The sequence below is a fragment of the Mesoplodon mirus genome (genome assembly GCF_964341445.2).
Source record: "Mesoplodon mirus genome assembly, chromosome: 7".
NCBI classification, from domain to species: Eukaryota; Metazoa; Chordata; class Mammalia; order Artiodactyla; family Ziphiidae; genus Mesoplodon; species Mesoplodon mirus.
Window position 1 is genome coordinate 128,600,916 of NC_138983.1, and position 22,861 is coordinate 128,623,776.

The following is a 22,861-nucleotide window of genomic DNA, read 5'->3' on the forward strand; positions in this document are numbered from 1 at the left end:
AATTTTGGATTCCTCCGTATGGTGTATAGACGCCCTTTGATCTGGCTACTGTTTATGTCTCCAGACATCATTCCTCTCCTCCCACCCAACACCCATACTCCAGCCACACTGAGCGACTTGCATTGTCTCCAGACACATCAGCGTATGCTTCTTCCCTTGCTTCTAAGTTCTCTAGTTGACTCTCTTCTTTGGTTGAATTATCAATTCATTCAACAAGTATTTATTGAACATTTTTAAGAGCTATGCCAGGTGCTGGATTTACTGTGTACTTACAGAGCTGTCTAATGATATAGGCCAACAGTAAACACAAAATAATTAAATAATTATGAAATGTGGTAAACGGTATTAAAAAAGAAAGAAAAGGGTAATTATGGGAGACAGTGACAAGAGGAGCTTAATTTAAATTGGAGAGCAGAGGTCAGGAAAGGCCTTTCTGAGGTCGCAACCTTTAAGCAGAGACCTGAAGTATACGCAGGAGTTGGGATGGTAGGGAGAGTGTCTCAGAGCAGAATACAAGTTATCCTTTTGGGGGGAAGCATGCATGTGAAGCACTAAAGGTAGGCCATTGTGGCTGGAGCATAGGCAGTGAGCAGGAGAGTGGTAAGGTTGAGATTAGAAAGATAACAAGAGTTATGTTTCATATTTGGGCCTTGCATGTCATGTTTGGGGTTTGGATTTTTTCCTGAATGCAGTAGGAAAGAATTTAAATGGGGGAGAACATGATAAGATTGGTGTTTTGAAATTACATGGCTGCTGTATGGGAAAATGAATGGGAGGATATGTGCAAGACTAGAAGTGGCAAGGCCTGTTAAACTATTGCAATAGTCTAGGTTTGAGATGAGATGGCTAGCTCTAGGCTAGCAATGGTGAAGGCCAGAAAAAGACAAATACGAGATATGTATCAAAGGTAAAATCAGTAGACTTTGATGATGAATGTTAGTTAACTCCTTGCAAATAGTGACATTTATTTTGTGTCTTCAATTTCTAGAGCAGTGCCTGGTATACAGTTAATGCTCAATAAATATTGTTGGATGGACGGAGAGTTGGATGCATTGGATGTGGGGCTTCATGGAGAGGAAGCTGTCATTAATGATTTCTAGATTTCTGACTGGATCAGCTAGGTGGATGGAGGTCTGTTTATTGAGATGGAGAAGCAGGTTTTGAGAGGCAGAGTAAGAATTTAGTTATAGATTTATTGAATTTGAGATGCCAGTGAGATATCTAAATGCATATGCCCAGACGGCAGTTGGTTAGGGCCCAGAAGGTAGAGGAAGTCCATCTGACAATGTCTAATATCCATTCTTTCGTTAGACAAATATTTATTGAGCACCTACTCTGTGCCTAGTACTGTCCCGAGATATAGCAGTGAACCAGAGATCCTTACATCATAGAGTTTATATTTCTTCAGGTTAGGGGTAGGATGGGTGATAGATCAACAAATAAATGCTTTAAAAAATGAGTACAATATGGGGTATAGTGAGGGCACAAGATTAAGACAAATTCTCCATTGAGGAAACACTCATCTTTCACTGGATGGCAGTGGGGGGTGGCTTTTCTAACAAGTATATATTAATTTCTGTATGTTAGTTGATTTAGTGCTTACCCTCAGTTCTCTTACCTTAGTTTCTACATTCCTCAGTTGTTTATTTTGACTATTTTTTATTGGATGGATTTTAGCTTTAAGTAGATTTTCCCTCCTCTCCAAGAAGAGCTCATAGGTGCTTTATTACCTTATTTCTCTAAAGATTTCTTTTATTTCTATTTCCAGTATGTATAAAAACTTTTACAGGAAATTTAGACATTGTATCATTTCTCTTCTCACACTGGAGTCATATCTTCTAGCATGTGGGGTCTTACAGTGGAGAAATCTTGAGGCTAACTTAATCTTTCCCATTTGCACATAACTTACATTTATTTGTCTAGGTGCTCATATAGCTCTTTATTTAAAAATCTTAAATTTCTATAACTTTAACAGTGTATGTGTTAGGGTTGATTATTTTGTGCCTGTTTTTATAAGGTGCATTGTATCCTTCCCATCTTCAGATACAAATTATTCTGTATTTTTTTGAATTTTTAAAAATATATTTTAGAATATTCTTTTTATCCCTATAAAGCATAATGGTTACAAACAAGGCTCTGGAACTGTAAGGTCTGGGTCCACAACTCAGCTTCCCTGCTTACTGTATGGCCTTGGGCAAGTTCCCTAGTCTTCCTTAGTTTCTTCATCTTTAAAACAAGGATAATAGTAGTATTTACTGAGGATTAAATGAATTAATATATATATCTAATGCAGTTGCAACAGTTACTGGCATATGTTACATGCACGGTAAGTGTTAGCTATTACTATGAACTATTCCATTTTCCTGTTGTCTACTGTTCTTTTCTGTTAGTGTTCAAAAGGCTTGTGTGGCTCACAGCAAAGTTCTTGAGGTCACAGGGTTTTCTGTGTTGTGTGGCAGTTGCTCTGTGTTTCTGTCGAGTTGCTCTGTGTTTCTATCGTTATCTCCACTTTACCTCCAGCATTTTCCTAAACCTAGGAATGTTTCAACATGTTTTGTTTTGTTTCGTTTTCCTTTTAATTTTACTTCTCCTGTTGTTGTTTCTACAGAGACCCGCTATTCCCTTGTTCTAGCCACACATCTGGATGTTGTGTTCCTAGTCAAAGTATAGTTAGATCTTCATTTCAGATCTGTGATCCTTAGGCTAAGGAAATCTGATTCCTGTTCAGGTCTGCTAAGACTTCCTTGGTATGCATCGAGAATTTAATAGATTTGGCAAGTATGTTCTGTAGTTAGTGGTTTAAGGTTATACTCAGGTCCTTCTTTCATGGAAGATGGATTTTTTTTCCCCCTCTATTTTTGCTTTTAGTGTTGAGGAAGGCTAGTGGAGTAAAATTGCATTTGTTCTTTTCCATCTTTACCTGGAGTTTAATGCATATTTATTGCATTGAAGGAATGAGTGGTTTGTGAGAACATTGCCATGAATAAACACATTCAGGTGGAAACAGATTTCATCTTAGATGCATAGCTGGCAAGTTGCCCATGTGGCAAGTAGATGTTAACTAAATTCCCAACCAAGCTTTGAGATTTGGAGACACGGATTCTGTAGGGTTGGGAATTCTTTCATAACCAGTTTTTATTGGCTTATCTTTGCCTAAAATGAATAAAGAGTATGAATACCTTTCTAGCTAAATATTTTGTAGTTATACCAGATATAGTTTTCTGATTCTCACTCATGCAAAAACTTTTAGTTAACTGTAAAAAACTATACAAAGGGAAGATAACGTTTTGTTGTAAGGTAGTGGTCTAGAGGTTGAGAGTAGGGACTCTAGTTAGACTATGAGGGTTTCAGTCAGAAGTCCTCCATCTACTAGTTATGTAACTTGTATAAGTTACTTAATTCCTTTGAATCTCACAGTTTTCTACTATAAAAAGAAGCTAAAAATAATATTTCTCTCTTTGAATCTTTGTTAGAATAAAATTAACTAATATATACATATAAAATACTTCATGCAGAGACTGGCATATGGTAAGTACTCAAGTACGTTTTAGCTAATATAATCATGATTTTAACTGTTAATGATTACTCTTATCCTGGGTAATGGAGGACGTATATTTGGAGCAATCTGCCTAGCATAGTTTTTAACAAGTGTAACCTGAAGGTATTGAGTGTTCCTCAACTAATAACCATTCTTCCCAAATGAGTATTTTTCAGGGAATCTAACCTCAAGAAATATGGACCCACTTACTGTGTTATTCTTTTTAATTAATTAATTTATGTATTTATTTATTTATGGCTGCGTTGGGTCTTCATTGCTGCATGTGCGCTTTCTCTAGTTGTGGCAGGAGGGGGCTACTCTTCATTGCAGTGTGCGGGCTTCTCATTGCGGTGGCTTCTCTTGTTGCGTAGCAGGAGCTCTAGGCGTGTGGACTTCAGTAGTTGCGGCATGCGGGCTCAGTAGTTGTGACACGCAGGCTCTAGAGTGCAGGCTCAGTAGTTGTGGTGCATGGGCTTAGTTGTTCCATGGCATGTGGGATCTTCCTGGACCAGAGATTGAACCCGTGTCCCCTGCATTGGCAGGCAGATTCTTAACCACTGCGCCACCAGGGAAGTCCTACTGTGTTGTTCTTTACCTCTCTAATTTATGCTTACTTCCAGCCAGTTCATCTCTTCTTTAAAATACAAGTTCAGCAGAACGATTTTTCTCATAAGAATTCAGAAACCTTTGTTCTGATGATGAGCGCATTTAAATTTGGGTTTGAGCACCGATAGAAAACTAAGCTGGATTCCCTTAATGGGGAATCTGTCCATTCACCCTCCCAGGGTAGAATTTTTCTCAGGAACTAAATAGCTTTATCTAGCAGGGTCTTCCTGCCATTAGCAGTGGAACAGTACAAAGGCCACATTGATCATAGCTGCTGGGGAAACCTTTTTCCTTCTGGCCTGTAAATGCTGTTCTGTCTCTGTGAAAAGCCCTGACATCAGCTCTTGGAAAAATCCAAATACTTGTGTTAGAACAGGGCTAAAGCACTTGCCTGGGCAGAGCCTAAATGGCTGAACTATGGTTCTAAGTTTACCAGATGGATCTCAGTCATGTTATGCTTAAAAAAAAATTGAGGGGCTTCCCTGGTTGTGCAGTGGTTTAAGAATCCACCTGCCAATGCAGGGGACACGGGTTCGAGCCCTGGCCCAGGAAGATCCCACATGCCGCGGAGCAACTAAGCCCGTGTGCCACAACTGCTGAGCCTGCGCTCTACGGCCCATGATCCACAACTACTGAGCCCGCGTGCCACAGCTACTGAAGCCCATGTGCCTAGAGCCCGTGCTCTGCAATGAGAGAAGCCACTGCAATGAGAAGCCCACGCACCACAAAGATGAGTATCCCCTCCTTGTTGTAACTAGAGAAAGCCTGTGCACAGCAATGAAGACCCAACACAGCCAAAAATAAATAAATAAAATAAATTTTAAAAATTGAGTCTATGAGTTTCAGACGTTATCTAGAGAAATTAGGATAGAAAGGACAATCTAACAGCTACCCCCCTTTCTTTGCTAGTTTCCTCATTTTATTCCTTTTCCTAACTTCAAGATAATGTGGAATTCATGCTTGGTGGGGACAGAATATATCAGCATTATAAACTTTATATAGTATTCTCCACATATTAGGTGCCTCATAAGTATTTGATTTTGGGGGCAAAATACACTGTTACTGTAAACATAGATTGAGCTTAACTTTCTTAGTGTTCAAATCTATGGAATATGAAAGTTCATTCATCAGAGGGCTCCTTTAAAACATAAATCAGGTCATGACTTAAAAACCTACAGTGGTGTCCCATTGTACTTTGAATAAAATCAAAATTTGTTGACATGGCTCATATTCTTACATTATCTGGTTTCTGTCAAAAGATCTGTTGATCTTGTCTTAGTACTTCTCTCTTGGTCTTTATGCTCAAGCCACAGTGGACTTTGTATTTCTTGAAAACAGTAAGCTTCTTCTCCCTTGTGACCTTTGTACTGGCTGTTCCCTTTGCCTGTAAACCTCTGGCTCCAGATCTTCTCATGGCTGGCTCCTTTACCTCATTTATGTCTCAGCTCAAATGCTTTAGAGGTCTTTTTTGAATAAACTAAATTAACTCATTTAATCACAGTTACATGTCTTTTATGTTTCTCATAGCGCTTACCACTATCTGAAATTATTTGGTACAGTTATTTGTTTGGCCTGTTGTCTTCTTGTAGAATGTAAGCTTCTTGAGAGCAGAGACCTTATCTGTTCACCGATGAACCTCTAGTGTCTAGAACAGTGCTTTGGCACAGATTGCTGTTCCTGTAACTCAGTATGCATTTGGCTGCCTGTAACAGGAACTAAGTCAAACTGACTTAAGCAGTAAGGACATTTACTGGCTCACATAAAAAGTCTAGAGATAGGGTTGAGGGATTTTTGACTTAGTGGCTTAACTGTGTCAGTGGCCCAGGTTCTTTCCATTTTTCCACTTTTGCCATCATTGTCAGTTTCATCTTCAACTAATCTTTAAGATTGGATGCTAACTAGCAAGTTAGGGCTACTCGCTTCCTCATTCACATCCAGTGGGAGAGGAAAAGAATTTTCATGTGGTTCTCTCTTAAGAGTAAGAAAATACTTTCACAGATGTGTCTGATAAACTTTGTTTCTATTCTCCAATTGCTTTCTGAATCAGTCACTTACCCGAGAATGGAATTACATTAGGCCAAAAAGTCCCATCTCTTTTGCTGCAAATGGAGTCATCTGGGCTCTGAGGAAAGTAGTAGATAAAATAGTAGTAGAGTAAAATTATGGTTTCTGGATTGGGAATCACTTATATACTCTGTAATTCTGAATAAAAATTTTTTTAAATGAATGAATTCATTTAGTAAACCTGTATTGAATTGTCAGATATATGCTCAGCACTCTACTAGTTCATTGGAATACAAAATCAGATCGAACATGGTTTTCACTTTCAGATAATTTAAGGTTTAGTGAGAGAGTCAAACAAGTTAACAGAATATTAAAATTGTCTTAAAAATCAACATGATGCACCATGATGACTATAGTTAACACTGCCGTATAACTTATAGGAAAGTTGTTAAGAGAATGAATTCTAAGAGTTCTCATCACAAGGAGAAAATTTTTTTTCCTTTTTTCTTCTTTCCTTTTTATTGTATCTTTAAGAGATGTTTGTTAGCTAAACCTATTGTGGTAATCATTTCACAATATGTGTAAATTAAGTCTTCATGCTGTACACCTTAAACTTATCCAGTGGTGTGTGTCAATTATTTCTCAATAAAACTGGAAAAAAATCAATCGATTAATTGATTTAAATAATTGAATCCAAGAGAAAGTGGAAAAAAGTGAAAAGGGGAAACAAAGAACAGATGAGACAAATGAAAAGCAAATACCAATCATAATAGACTTAAACCTATCCATATCAGTAATCACATTAATGGTAAATGGCCCAAACACCTCCATTAAAAGGCAGAGATTATCAAATTGGATAAAACAGCAAAGCCCAACTATATGCTACCTACAAGAAACACATCTTAAAAATAAATACACACAATTTAAAAGTAAAAGGATAGAAAAAGATATGCTTTGCTAACACTAATCAAAGTAAAGTTAGCATGACTACATTAATATCAGATAAAGTAGATTTCAGAGCAAAATTATTATGAGGAATAAAGAAGGTCAATTCATAATGATAAAGGGGTCAATAAAGAAGAAAACATAGCAGTTGTAAACTTTTATGCATCCATTAACAGAGCTTTAAAACTCATGAAACAAAAACTGATGTAACCACGACAGACAAATCTACAATCATTAACAGTGATTTCAATATCCCTCCATAATTGAAAGAAGTAGACTGAAAGTCAGCAAGGATACAGAATACTTAACACTATTGACCAATTTGATCTAATTGCTTTTATAGAACCCTCTAGCCAACAACATAGTACACTTTTTTTTTTTTTTGCAAGTGCACTGTGGAACATTTACTAAGATAGACCATATTCTGGGCCACAGAATAAGTTTGAATAAATTAAAAAGATTTAAGTCATATAAAGTATGTTCTCTGACCACAATGGAATTAGGTTAGAAATCAATAGAAGAAAGATTTCTGGAAAGCCCCCAAATATTTGAAAATTAAACAGCAGAATTTTGAATAACCCATGGCTCAAAGAAGAAGTCAAAAGGGAAATGGGAAATTATTTTGTGCTGAATTAAAATTAAAACACAAAATATCAGAATTTGTGGAATGCCACTAAAGCATTACTTAGAAAGTTGTAGCATTAAATACCTATTAGAAAAGAGGAAAGGTCTAAAGTCAGTGACATCAACTTCTGTTTTAAGAAACTAGAAAAATAAGAGGAAATTTAAACCAAATTAAGCAGAAGAAAGAAAAAATAAAGATCAGAGTAGGAGTCAATGAAGTAGAAACAGTAGAGAAAGACAGTGAAAGCAAAAGCTAATTCTTTTGAGAATATCAGTAAAGTTGCTAAATCTCTAGTCAGGATGATCAGGAATAAAGGCGAGAAGTCAAACATTACCAATTTCAGGAATCAGAGGCGTGATATCACTACAGATTCTATAAATATTAAAAAGATTATAAGGGAATATTATGAATAGCAAGCCAGTAAATTTAACAATTTAGGTGAATTATGGTTTGGAATTTTATAAATCCCAACAATATTAATATATAATACATAAGTATATATACCTATGTATTATATAATATATCAATAGCATATAAAATACATATATATGAACACATAAAAGACATGTATATGTGTGTGTGTGTGTATGTAAATATATACACATATACATAGATGGGAGCTGGATTTCTCACTTTCAGATTGGGAAGTTAAGCAAAGAGGGAAGGTGAATGAACTCTGTAATACTGGATTAGAATCAGAGACATCAGTATGAACTCATGTTTAGCTTAATAAATATGCAGATGGATAGATACTATACATGAGTTAGTATACACACATGAATTTCTTAGCTTTGTTTGCTGAGAGGACCAAGAAATGTTGACACCCCAGTAGCAGCAAGTACACTCAGCACCCAGATCTTGGTTTCTAAATACCATTGTCCAATAAAATGACTCCTTAGAGAAATGGTTGATTCTAGGGCTGGAGTAGGGAAGATATAAGATGACCCTAAAGCACTTTGTAGTGCCAGAAACAGGAAGTGCTCAAAAAATAAAACAGTGGGGGGCATGTCAAAGGGATACAGGTGAAAGAACTCTCAGTGGCTGAAGCTGAAATCATTTGAGCAAGACAATAATGTAGTATTGGATTGGAACTCAAAGTATAAAATAAGTATACATGAGTTCATGCTGATAGAAATTATTGCATAAATAAGAGGAGAAGACACATTTTCCTTATGGGAAGAATTCCAAGTAGCATATGTAAATTCTGCCTCCTCCAGGAGATGGAGCTTAATCTTCCCAACCCCTAGTATGGACTAGATTTAGTGACTTACTTCTGAAGAGCAGAGTATGGAAAGGGGAAAAAAGGAACTTTACAGGGAGAAGTCTGGCAAATGCTAACTTAACCAAATGACCAAGGTTAACATTGCTAGTGATGTCACGTTGATATTGTACATCCTTTGATATGTGATAAGACATTTCACCTCTGTGGTATTCCAGAAACAGGCCCACATATATACGTACAACTGGTTTTCAACGGAAGTGTAAAGGCAATTCAGTAGAGAAAGGATGGTCTTTTCAACAAATGATGCTGGAACAATGGGATATCCATATGCAAAGAAAGAAATTTCTAACCATACGCATGCCCTATACAAAAATTATTGCAAAATATGTCATAGACCTGAAAGTAAAATTGAAAATCATTAAGCTTTTAGAAGAAAATGTAGGAGAAAAGTCTTTGTGACTTTGTGTGAGGCAAAGGTTTCTTAGATATGACACCAAAAGTGTGTGTAAAAGACTATTTCCAAATGAGATCACGTTCACAAGTACCAGCAGTTAGAACTTCAACATTATCTTTTTGGAGGACACAATTCAATGCATAACAAGTGTAGTGGTTCTCAGTTTAGGGATTGCTTTTATGTTTAATGCAGGGGAACTGAGAATTTCTCTATATACTAAGTGCAATTCCCATACTGTGTAAGTAAAGCATCTTCCATATCTTTGCTTACTTTTCTTTCAAATGCAATGATGGTGTTGTAATTAATAAATACAAGTTCATTTGAAAATATTATGAGTTTGTTGTAGCTTTTTGGCATTTATTCAATTTGTGGATAATAGACCTCTAACTGCTATTATGTGCATCTCTGCTTTGTCTGTTTTTACTTTTAACAGCAATAGTCTCTTTCACCTATTTTGTGCCAAACTTTGACACTGGGACACCAAAGTAATGTTACCTTGGCCCTTTGTCTTACAAAGTCTGTTCCTAAAACAGCTCCTTCAGCTTCTTGCTTCTGTGTGTTTCCTTAAGGGATAGAAATGAGTTCATGGGATTGAGCTAGGGGACTGCTGTGTCTTCTCTTTTCTGTTTACCTGGTACACACAGAAACTCCTCTTTACTTCTAGCCAAACTCCCATGTGGATTCCTTACTGTAGATAAATTTATCTTAAGGAAGAAATCAAGAGGGAGTGCATAACTTGAATTACAATGATATTTTGTTACAACATTGTTTATTATACTAAAAAGTGGATGTACCTAAATATTTACAAATGGGAATTGGTTAAATTAATTAAGTTAGCTATATCACAAAGCACTTTGCAGGTATCAAGAATTATCTAGAGCCCTGTTTTTTAAATCTTTATCTCATTTGTAAGTTCAATATATAAAATAAATAAAAGCTAAGCAGCTCTGAAGTATGGGGAACCTAGAGTCTTCATCTACCCAATTTTGTCCTCTGAGGGACCTCTTTTGAACCTCTAGGATTTTATGCAGCACAGTGTAAAACCAGTGCTGTAGTGAAAAATGTAATGATGTAAAATTATGTTGATGTTAAGTTAAAAAAATTACCAAAACAATATGTCCAGTATGCTTTAAGTTTTATAAAAAGAACTTTTATACACTGTGTTTATACTATATACAAATACAGTAACCTATATCTTGAGAAAAGATGGGGGAAATATTCATTAAAATGCTAGGTGTTGAGATTATAGCTGATTTTTGGTTTCTGTTTTGTCTTTTTAATTTTTAAATTGTGTACATGTATTTCTTTGGGAATAAAAGATATTCTTTCATATTAAAAAGTAGAGAACCATTGCTTAATAGGAAACTTTACATTTTGGGAAAGATAACAGTCTCATTCCTCAGTCCCTTGAGAGAGAGGAATTATCTTGAAAATGTTATAAAAATCATATTAGTAGCATAGATTTATTTAGAAATTATTAATATCAGTAGTCTTATGTGTTAAGTATGTTAGGATAAATCACATTTTTAGCATCTAAGGGAGAAAATGGAACTGAATGTCAGTGAATTCAGAATGAACTGAACTTTGTAAAGCAATGATTCTCAATTCTGGGATGATGTAAGAAGAATGTCAAAATAATTAAAACACCCTTTCTCTCCACCTTTCCAGATTAAGTGCTCTGATGAGCCATTGTTACTGATAAGAGTATACCTCAACTCTAGTTCCTTGGTTTTAGATCAAGAAAAACTTCTGTAGAAGAAAGGGTGAGATGGCATGCATATCACTAATTTTCTCACCTTTACTCCACAAAATCAGAGGTTTTTTTTTTTCTTTGCAGTAGTTTGAAAGTTTGGGGTATTCAGGTTTGGCAGCAGAAAGTGTGGTTTTATGGTAAACGAAGTGGACAGTTAAGAGGAATTGAGGAATTGTTAATATTTGATGGCAGAACCAAAGTGTTTATGAAAAGAAATGTCTCTAGTTTAAAACAAAAATTTTCATCAGATCATTCATTGTATACATAGACAGTAAACGTATTTTCAATGAAAAATAATTTCCTCAGAAGAAAATAAAACAATTTTATGGATGTAGAAAGTGTGTTATATAGAAAATTTAATTGTAATGATATTGGCTGTGATCAGTTTTTTTAGTAGTCTTTTCTTTACCTATATTTTATATCCATATAGCCTCTAAATTTTCATTATTTATAGAAATATTTCACCAGCTAAGGAATATGACTTAAATATAAGGATATGTAATCAAAATACTTACCCATAAAGCATTTCTTATAAAATTTATACAAATCGTAGGTAGAAAACATAGAATATGCTCAATCCTTATTCCCTTAGAGTTCTTCCTGGAAAGTGTATGAGGTTTTTATCTCCTCAAAAGGAATAGACATATGTTGGTTTAGTTCAAGGAAATTGTGAACATTTTTAGAGTATGTGGGAACTAAGTTTATACTTTTCTCATTCCCTATATTTTCTTGTGATTTTGGGGGCAATCCTTGTCATTTAACTTGGGTTAAGTATAGCTATGGCAGTGATTAAGCCTTCCTGTATTCAAGGAATGAGTGCACACCAAGTACCAACACCTGAAGGTAAGCAGAGATCAAGAATAATCTTTTGTGATTTGGGAGTTAGTGCAGTTTTGGTTATTTTTCCTTCTCCCAAGATTTTAGAAATAAAAGAGTCCTATTCCTGTAATTATGTTGACACTTGATAAGAAATGTTTAGGTGCACTTAAGATAAATCCATTATAATTTGTTTTCTTGTTTAATTGGTATTCCTTGCTACAGAATTCTATTTTTTAACTGATACATAATAATTTAAATTTTGAGTAGAACTTTTTTATATAATAGAAAATAAAATATTATTTGACATTTTATATTATAATTTTATATTTTATGAAATTGTCAAGCTCTGATTAATGCTGAAGCTTGTCTCAGTGGCACCTCAATGCAAAAGGTAAAAAGCTAATAACTAAGACTTTCTACTTCTTCAGAAGCACAATTGTATCTTTCTGCAGATTTGCAGAAAGCAGCTTGTCCTAACAAATTTTGCACATTGTCACTTCAGTTTACAAAATTTGAACATTTAATATTAATATATGTTATGTAAAATCTTGTTGGGAAACATGCCTATCCCAGATTGAGGCCTTTTATTCTCTCTCATTTTTATTTTCACAAACATATCCTGAAATAGGGAATTGTGAAACAAGATTAAGATTTAAATCCTTATCTAAAGAAAATCATACATTGTCCCTGATTTATAAGTCATGAGATTATTCCGTAGAGTCCAGTTTCTTGCTGATATTTGTTTAATAATGGATTTGATGGTTTGAATGGTATTTAATGAGATGAGGATACTTAAGTAGTTTGAGGGTCTCAGACTTTTTCAAGTTTTTTTTTTTTACTCTTTTTTTTTTTGGAGTGAATAATTTGAAGTCTAAAAAGACACTAAGTTAATGGTGATACTCATGATCTCAAAGGAAATTTATTTAGAAACCTTACAGGAAATACTCACAAAAGTGATAATGTTCCAGATTGTCAATAAAAAGATGAAAGTTTAATAAGCTGTTATTTTTATTGTGAATTACTTTTTCCAGTTCAGAAACAACCAATAAGCAGTTTATAATAGCTCTGGCAGAGGGAATTAAAATAATTTAGAATTTACTATTTGATTTGTCAATGTATGTCCAAGAAAGAAGAGACATTTACTTAGGGTCTGTCTTGTGTTTAAGTTCTTCAGTAAAAGTGGCAGTATACTAAGCTATGTTTTAAAAGTTAATTTGAGATCTTACATTACATTCTAGTGAATCATTTTTGGATTTTACACAGAACTGAGCTCCTTGTTCCTTGTCATTCTGTGGTTTGTATTGCAAGGTCCACAAGTTTAAAACTAATAACACCATGAAGAATTCTCCATGAGTCATCCTGTCAGCTGTAGCTTCTGCTTTAGAGCCTGTCTGATATAACTAATTAATGTTTTATTGCCAGCTCTGCTAAACTTTTCATGCTTTGGATCTATATGCTAATAAAAAAGTACAATGGTAGATAATGTTCAGACTCTTTTTTTGGCTAGTTCCAAAATTTTTAGTTCTTTTAGTGACTCTAAGCTAGACCAGTTATAAATTATAGGTGGCAAAAGAATTTATGACTGGTGTCTTTTTTTTGGTGGGGGGGAGCGAAGTGGTAATGGTCATTTACTACTTTTGGTTCTATGAATCTTGCTGTCCAGAAATCTAAAGATTGAATTAACAGTTCAGCTGAACTCAGTACTATGGTATGAATCCCTATACTTATGGGTGCTGTGTATTGTAGACAAATGTTCTTTTAGCTGTTATGTTTGTTATTTTGTGAAAAATGATATAATACTTGAGCTAGCTGGTTCATATTCATATTAGAGTAATTTCAAAATTAAGTGCTATGCTTCAGGTTATTTAAATTATTTTATAGAAATATATAAATGAAAAACTCGATTTACATCTGGGACACAGAATGCCTTAATCATTCTTGATATTTTAAAGGAGATGAGGAAATAATGGACTTTTTTGCTAAGTGGCAGGTATGGTCAACATAATTTCACTATGTTTAAAAAAAAATCACTGACCTTACTTGCCAGGAAAATTAAAAGTTTTGGTCGTAACCTGATATTTTTTCTTACCCTGTAGCATCTGGGAAGTTTGTTAACTTGAGTATTGCCATTCATTTTATATAATATGACTTGGCAAGTTAAGTTTATAGTTTCATCACTGGCTTTGAATTATGCATTTCTGTGGATTTTACTGAGCTAAAAACCAATTGGAAAATTGTTAGTCTTTATTTTTATTTTCTATTGAATTTGAAGTCATGCAGCTAAAGTTCAGATTTTATTTTTGTTCTCCCTAGTAGGTAATAATAATTAAGTGGTTACTATGTGCTAGGCAGTGCTTCTCATTTAGTGCTTCTCATTTTCTGATTTAATCCTCAAAACAAACTTGTGAGGTAGGTCTAGTATTGTCACTGTTTTACAGATAGGTTAAGCAACTTGCCCACGTTCAAGTACCTTCTCATTGTGAAACTAGAATATGAACCTAGTTATATTTTTTCTGAGGAGTCCCTGAACCTAAGGCCCTGAGATCACTTGTAATTTTCATTGACTATAACAATATTGGAATAGTCTGTTTTTTTCACTATTGTTTATTATCATTTTATGAGGGGTTGAGCCTTAGAATTATCTTAATTGTTATCTGTTTTGCAGAGTGCTTTGTCTAGTAACTCTCCTCACTGGAGTGATTTTTTTTTCCCCTGCATTTTAATATCACTAAAATCAGGATGTATCTTACAGTGGAATTTTTGAGAATTCTAAATTTAGTAGCTAACATTGTTAGTAAAAGCTTGACCACTATCCAATGTAGGTAAGATTTCCTTAACTTCCTCCCCTTCATTTCAGTTATCCATTATTAAGAACCATCTAACTCCCAAATTCCTCATCATAACTAAACCCAAGGGAGAAAAATCTAATATCTTGGAGGAGGCAGAGAGTAGGAATTAAGGTTGATTGTGATATCCCTATTTCTTCTTTCAGAACACTTCTCACTGGAGTAGTATCAAAAGGCTAGCTCTTTTCTCACCAAAATCAATAAAAGGAAAATACGATTTCTAGTAGGCTATTTATTATAAGCAAATATGTGATGACACAAAACTTTGGCAGTTCTTTGCAATATTATTTAGATCCAGAAGAAATTCTGTTTAACGATCTTAAAAGTTTTAAGTTTTAAAGTCTTAAACACAATTATAACATCGTGTATGTGCGTGTATATTGTAGAATAGTTAAACCTGTCTGGTACTTCCCTGGTGGCACAGTGGTTAAGAATCCACCTGCCAGTGCAGGGACATGGGTTTGAGCCCTGGTCCGGGAAGATCCCACATGCCGCGGAGCAACTAAGCCCATGCACCACAACTAGTGAGCCCGCACTCTACAGCCTGCGAGCCACAGCTACTGAGCCCACATGCCACGACTACTGAAGCCTGCGTGCCTAGAGCCTGTGCTCCACAACAAGAGAAGCCACCGCAGTGAGAAGCCTGTGCACTGCAACGAAGAGTAGTCCCCGCTTGCTGCAACTAGAGAAAGCCTGCACGCAGCAAAGAAGACCCAACACAGCCAAAAATAAAAATAAATAAATAAATAAATTTATTTTAAAAACCCCCAAAACAAAAAACAAAAACCTGGCTAAAAAATGGACGTTTTACTCCACTATATATTAATTATAGGTTAGGGTTATTTAACTACCAAATCACATTTCCCTCTATAATAACATATTGGGAGGAATGGGAAAATAAAAAATTGGGGGGAGGCCTCTATATATTGCTACCTAGTGATTTAATACTAGAGCTCAGAACTAACAAGGAAAAGGCATCCTGAGTCAAGTGAGTGAAAGTATTGTGACATTTAAGGCCCTTGGTTAGGATTTTTGGTATACAAATATGCTTACTGTAGGTAATCAAAAATAGGGGCATCTAGTCACCTTATCCCAATGACTCAAATTCCTGATAACCCTTTTCTTTACATATTATGGTTCTTCATATTGGCAGTTTGACTTTGTCTTATAACTAGCAGAATACATATACACGTATATAAATATGCACGAAACGTGTTCATTGTTGGCTAAATGTCCACGTCATCAATATGATACTTTCAAAAGTCAGACACATTTGATTAATTAGGCATATCCAACATGTCAGCATTCAAATACAGCTGTTCTACTTAAATATCTAACCAAAGGAGATTTTCACAATTTTATGATTGGACTATACAATGGACAGGGACTTGAAAATGGGATTTTGTATACCAGAATTGTTTCATCAGCCTTGTGTTGGGTTACTCTGTTGCTTAGAATATGGCCATTTCTTAGCCCTTAAACCTACCTTTCTGTAGCATTTGATAGTATTATCTCTTCTTTATTGGTTCCTAGGACAACCCTTTCTCTATTCTGATTTATCTTCTTAATCTCCTTCTTTGGCTCTCACATCCTTTCTCAGTTGTTCAGAAGCTAGGTTTCTTTTCCCCAGGATTTGATTCTTGCTGTTTTCTCTTTACCTGCTGTTTTAAATTTCAATGGCCATAGTCGGTTGGTGACTCAAATCTACAACTCTAGCCCCAAGTTTTTCTTTGGGGTTCTAGCTTTCTATTTCCAGCTATCTGATTACATCTTCATCTAAATATCCAGCAGATGGTAGGGATTTTACAAAACCATGGGATTCTCTTGGTGATTTTCTTAGCTGGAGCAGAGGGAAGAATGAAATAGCCAGGAGGGCCCTTGACTTTGTTACTTGCATACATGCAACTGCACATACATAGGTACATACATATTTGTTTGTTTTACCACATACTTTAAAGTGGAATTTGGTGACTAGAGAAAAAGTATTGTGATGTAAATAAAGATTTTCTTGAGAAAAGTTCTTTGTACTTTATGAATATAGTTAAGTCGATTATGATAAGCGAGTTATACTGTAGGGTGGTCCTTCTTCTCTATCTTCTCATTCCATTTTTGTCCACTTTCCCTTCCTTTCCATTCCTTTGTAAGAGAAAATAACTCAGGAAACTGGTTTACAGTCAGTAGTCTGGGAACTTCCAGGTTTCTTTACCAGAATCTCCCTGGGTGATGCAGTTTCTGACGCAAGCAGCATTGTTTTTGGGTAGGAGTTTTTATAATGGCTGTCAGGCCAAGTGGCTAAGGTTGCTAACTGCAGGTATTATCCTTTGCAGAAATTCAGCTGGGAATTCTTTTCTGCCAACTTTTATGTTCATCTTTAAATTTAAATCCCATTCCCTCCCACCTCCCCCAACAAGTAAGGACGGACTACTTAGGAACTCTTATTTCTGAAGGTTTGGTAATCTTCTGTAATCAGTATATTCTCTAGAGCAGTGTCCTCTCTTTTATCCTAGAACCCCCTTTCCTTATTATCCCTAACTTGGTCGTAAGTTAATATGCTATCGCTTATTAGGGAAGTTTTTAGATTCTCTGTCTTCTTCTTTGAATCAATTTTTATTTATATAGGAGTTAAAGGGATTTGTAATTAAAGTTATATTTAGACTAAGGGTTTTTTTTTTAAACTAAACTACCTCCATGCCAAATAAAATAGTCAGGTATCGTTTTATGTTTATTTCTTACTACCGTTACTAGTAGCCTTAAAAAATTTTACTGATATTCTTAATAAGCCCTGTTCTTATCACCTAAATAATCTTTACATAAAATGTTATAGGTTGGGCTTCCCTGGTGGCACAGTGGTTGGGGATCCGCCTGCCAATGCAGGGGACGCGGGTTCGAGCCCTGGCCCAGGCAGATCCCACGTGCCGCGGAGCAACTAAGCCTGCGCGCCGTGCTCCGCCATAAGAGAGGCCACTGCAATGAGAAGCCCGCGTGCCGCAATGAAGACCCAACGCAGCCAAAAATAAAATTTATTAAAAAAAAAATGTTATAGGTTGAGGTAATTCTAGAAAGGACAGAAATGAGAAGAGGAATGGGAGGATGTTTGAGAACACTCTTTTAGACTTAGGTTAGCATTTATGTATAGCATCAAACTCTTATCAAGAAGCCTCCAGTAATATTTCCTTTAAAAAAGACAACCAGGAGAAAAGGCTATAGTTCTTTTAGCTTACAGAACTGAAAAAAAATTTTAAGTACCTTTGTTTTCTACTTTTGGAATATATTTTTAATAACTGATAGTACCCCAGTGGTAATTTTTTGTAGATTTCTTGTATTACCTAAACATAAATAATTGAGAATAATGATTTAATCATGATCAAAGGTTAGACACAGACCAACCAATAGAGCAGTAATAAGTATCCAGATATTTTGGATGGGGAAAGGTGAAGAAGGAACTTTTCTTGCTGGGAAAACTAAATATAATATTTTAATGGTAAAATATTTCTCTTTGCTTAAGTTTTTTTAATCTGTAAAATGGAAATAATATCTTCATAGTTATTTTTTAGGATTAAAAAATAACACAAGTGAACAGTTTAGAATAGTGCATCTACTAAGCTCTACTTAGCAGCTACTAAGCGCTCAATAAATGTAGCTATTGCTATTATTATTTGAATTTTTAACAAGAGAACCCATACTCGGACAGCTGATGGTAAATGCACCTGCAATTTAAGATTTAACAAAGTAGTTAAGATATTAAAAAATGGTATCCAACTCCACCTGTTTGTTGAATCTTACTTTGGGAAGGTTAGTATAAGATTTAAATCCCTTATTCTGGTTTAGTAGAATGAATAAGCTTAATAAAAATCTTGCAAGTGAAATAACTACATCTATTCTTTTTGTTTTTTCTTTGTTTCAGGTTTCCCCTCAAAAAACCTATAAGGTAAGTTGTTCAGTTGCACTTCATATGTTTAGGTTAAATTTTACTTAGAAGTGTTCCTTCAAAATTATGGTGCATTTTTGTGGTTTTAGAAAATGTGGATTTAAGTAGTTTAAAGTTTCAAAATGTTTTACAAATTTAAAATATAACAGGTGTTGCATATTTTTTCTGGAAGACAGCATTATTTTGATAACATTTCCAATGTTTTTAATATAAGCATTTTAAAAGTTTGTTCAAATTGATACTTAAGATCACTCCCTATGAAGAGATTTAATTTTAAAATCTATTGTGACTGTTTTCAGTTGTGAGTAGCTTGGGGAGTGTAAATGGATTGCCAGTTTTTGATGTGTTTTATCACTTGGGTAACTGTAACTGCCTTTTTAGTTAATGAACTTTGACAAACTGGATCAGTCTTAATTACCCTAAGACAGTAAAGGAAAAAATCCAAAATGTCCAAATATGTCTGTGCCTATATCTGTATCTCCATATTTATTCATTTCCTGGGATTAAATGCCTCTTCCTCAGTACTCATTCTTCAGCATCTTTTTTCTCTTCCATCTTAATTGTTGTATGTATTATTTAAAATGTAGGTAGTATGTCATTCCTAATTATTATAGTACTTTTATCATTTCTAGTGATGGCATCGTCCAGGATACCAATGCTAATCTTGGCATTTCAAGTAATTAGAAGTGTGTGTATTATAGTAGTGGTCTTGTTTGCTGCCCAGCCATTATCTGATCAAGTATAATTTGGTAGGTCATAGGAAAAATAATAATTCTTATGTCATCTGGGCCTTGGAAAGACTTCTGTGGCAAGAATTATAGGCAGGCTTTAAGAGAGCCTTGCCCTAGAGAACAAATGTATGGACACCAAAGGGAGAGAGCAGGGTCGGGGGGGTGGGGAGTGGTGGGATGAACTGGGAGATTGGGATTGACATGTATACACTAATATGTATAAAATAGATAACTAATAAGAACCTGCTGTATAGCACAGGGAACTCCACTTCACTGTACAGTAGAAACTAACACAACATTGTAAAACAACTATACCCCAATTAAAAAAAAAAAAAAAGCCTTGCCTAAGATTTTTCTTCTTTAAAACTGTTCTCATCCATACTGTATTTACATAGTGTTTTTGAACCTGGCCATAATGTACATAGGGTTGGGGAATATGTTTAACTACTTTTAGGTACTGTTCTCTTATCTTTTAAATGGAAATAATAGTGATTAACCTGTGAAAACCACTAAAAGGTTTTAAGCAGTTATTTCTCAGAATAAAGTAGACTTTATTACTAAATACCACTCATTATTTTTAAGCACTTTTTATAACCAGGTAAATAGACTCTGTATTAAACATAGTATAGACTGAATTTTAAAACTTCTTGAAAAATATAAATTGGAGAGGTTTATAAGACTGTGTAAGGTAAACTGATTTTCTTGGTTTCTCTTTGTAAGACACACTTGGGATCTTTAAATTAAGTTTTTATTCCAATTATTTTCTTATAGTAAAATATTTAATTGCTTTTATTTAATTTAGGCATGGAAGTATTTTGAACCGAGAGTCACCAACAGATAAGAAGCAGAAAGTTGAGCGCAGTACATCACATGATTTTGACCCCACAGGTAAAGCGCTTTGTTCTGCCAGAGAATACTGAGAGTAGTGAAGTTTCCAGTAATAACACTTTAAGCTGCATGACCACCTGAAACACCCAGCAGTAGCTGTTTGATCTGTTTAAGACTCTCCTTCCTCTTCAATTACATAATATAAAACCTTTGCACTCAGGAGGAATACAAGCATTTTTAACTTTCAACACTATGGATTCCACTATGGAAGCATCATTATAGACTCTACTATATTTTAAAATAATGATGATAATAGAAATGGTTATTGTATCATAATTGGAGATTTTGGTCAGACCAAGAACTTGGGTAAATCCTAGGTATGAACAGTAGTATGTTTATAAAATCAAGGCTTGATAACAACTACATATTCTGTAGTCATCTAAATATTCAGGTGTGATCATGGTAAATTGGAGTATTAGATAAAATAATTTAAAATTAATGATCATCTCATTTTAGAATAAGCAAATGAATAGAAATCCCTTTTTCTTCAAAGAGTATTCTAAACTCAGACAGCTGTCTTTCAACCTCAGTAGTGTTGACCTTTCCCAGAGTTTTCATGCTGGTGGACTTCTGACTGTTTATATTCTTAATTTTGTATGCATAGGTTGAACCCCTCTTGTAATATATAGGCCTTTGCTTTCCCCTTGTAAACCCACTCAGTATTTAATTTATAAAAATTGCTTGATAATTTTGCTTTTGTCATTTGAAACTTATTCTTTGTTCATATACTTTTTTATTACTTGTATGTTCCTATGACAAAAGATGAAGTAAGTAAATGCTAAGGTCTCAGATACATAAATATATCTATTTTTAAGTATTTTCACTTAGAAGTAAAATTTTTAATTTTTAATGGAGTATTTTTTGTGTCTAATTAAGATTGTTTATACTTTTAGCATAGACTGCTAGTTTATTTTGAAAAATATAAATGTTATCTAGGAAGGGAAGAATGGGAGGTGAATAGCTACTAAGTTACCTGCATCTTGGGTGGTAGGTGAAAAATGAAATCCCAATCATCAATTTAGGAGGCTTTGGTGGTGGAAGTATGTAATATGTAACTTCTTGCATCTCCATTAAGAAAAATTCTTTATTTCTGACACCTAATTTTGATGTCATAGGGCTCAAAGGCTTTCATTTATATGATTAGTTACTGTCTTGATGATTAGGGTCACGTGTTTCTGCCCTATGCTCATCGAAGCATTATAGTCTTGTTAGATGGACTTAACTCTGTATTGGTCATCTGTGATGTGCCTATCTCCAAAGACAGATTAGCAAAGTGGTATTCAGTGCTTCCTAATGAGATTATTACAGCTTTTAGTGCTTTTGTCATCTCTACAATTGTCAGATGATATATTTTGTAGACTTTTCATGTATTGTTTTGTTTGAACATATTTTTATTGCACTGTCTTTTCTTTGATAAATCTAAAATATGTCATTACCTGTGCTGTTCGTGACTATTCTAAGGGCTATCCCCTGTGATGTTCATACTTTGTGTTTGCACGATTTAACTTGATCATGATTCATTCTTTTTTCCCCCATGAATTTTTCCCCTTACATTGGTCTCCATATTTTCTGTCTCTCTCTTCTTTTCTCCCGCTCCTGTGCAGATAGCTCCTCCAAGAAGACAAAGTCTAGTTCAGAGGAGAGTAGATCCGAGATATATGGTAAGCTAATGTAGCCAATTCAGCCTTGCACCTTCGGAGCTTGCTTCATGCTGTTTCTTTTTTTTTTTTTTTAACTGCAGTCTCTTGTGTCTGCTCTGCATGGCATGATCTACTGCAGGGAAAGGGAGCCTGGGGTTTTAATGTGGCTGTGATGTGGAAGCTTAAGGTTGCTAGAAACTAACATTGTAGAGTAAGAATAGGCACATTACGCATCTTCTCTTTCGTCTTGTTTATGTTAGGAAAGTGATTATCTCTCATATGTTTGGGTCAAGTTTCTCCAAATAACATGGATGAGCTTTGAATTCTTGGCATTTTCTTCCCATGTCCCGTTTGCAGAGTTTGGATCATGTAGAATTTCATCAGTGCTACCAGTCTTTTTCTCTAAGTATAGTACTGGTATAGTTTGATGTGTTAGCAGTTCTTTGGAATTTTAGTTTTATTTTTAATTGTTTCTTTATTTTTAATTGCCTCATCATCTGGAAATGCTGTTCTTGTGTAATTTATCTACAACAGCAAAAATAGCCTAAGTATTTTATTTTTGTAGCATGAAGAATGTCTCTGCCTTTCATAAGTTTCCCTAAAGCTTATTCTGAATGGGAAAATTTCAAAATGACACCTTTAAAAAATAATCTTCACAAAGAGCAGCTTAAACCTGAGTGGTCAAGTTTTGCAACAGGTGATTAAAACACTAATATTTCCAGGCTATGTCCTGTCTTCCAAAGATAATATAAACCATGTTTGTGAATTTCAGACATATTTTTCCTTTTCCTTTTCTTCTGCATAGTTTTACCTGTCCTCTTTTCTTGATTTGGCATCTAATTAGTGTTTTGAGAAAATTGGA

At 34.8% G+C, this 22,861-nt stretch overlaps 1 protein-coding gene across 2 annotated transcripts in view; it reads left to right on the forward strand.

Moving 5' to 3' along the window:
• Positions 1-22,861, forward strand: part of ARHGEF12 (Rho guanine nucleotide exchange factor 12) — a 144,631-nt gene that overhangs the window by 44,158 nt on the left and 77,612 nt on the right. Inside the window, exons 2-4 of one of the 2 annotated variants that reach the window (XM_082626614.1) lie at positions 18,717-18,740; positions 20,274-20,359; positions 21,964-22,020. In XM_082626614.1, the coding sequence (XP_082482740.1) occupies positions 18,717-18,740; positions 20,274-20,359; positions 21,964-22,020 (167 nt within the window). The remainder of the gene's footprint in view (positions 1-18,716; positions 18,741-20,273; positions 20,360-21,963; positions 22,021-22,861) is intronic. The other variant, XM_082626615.1, reaches the window with a different exon arrangement.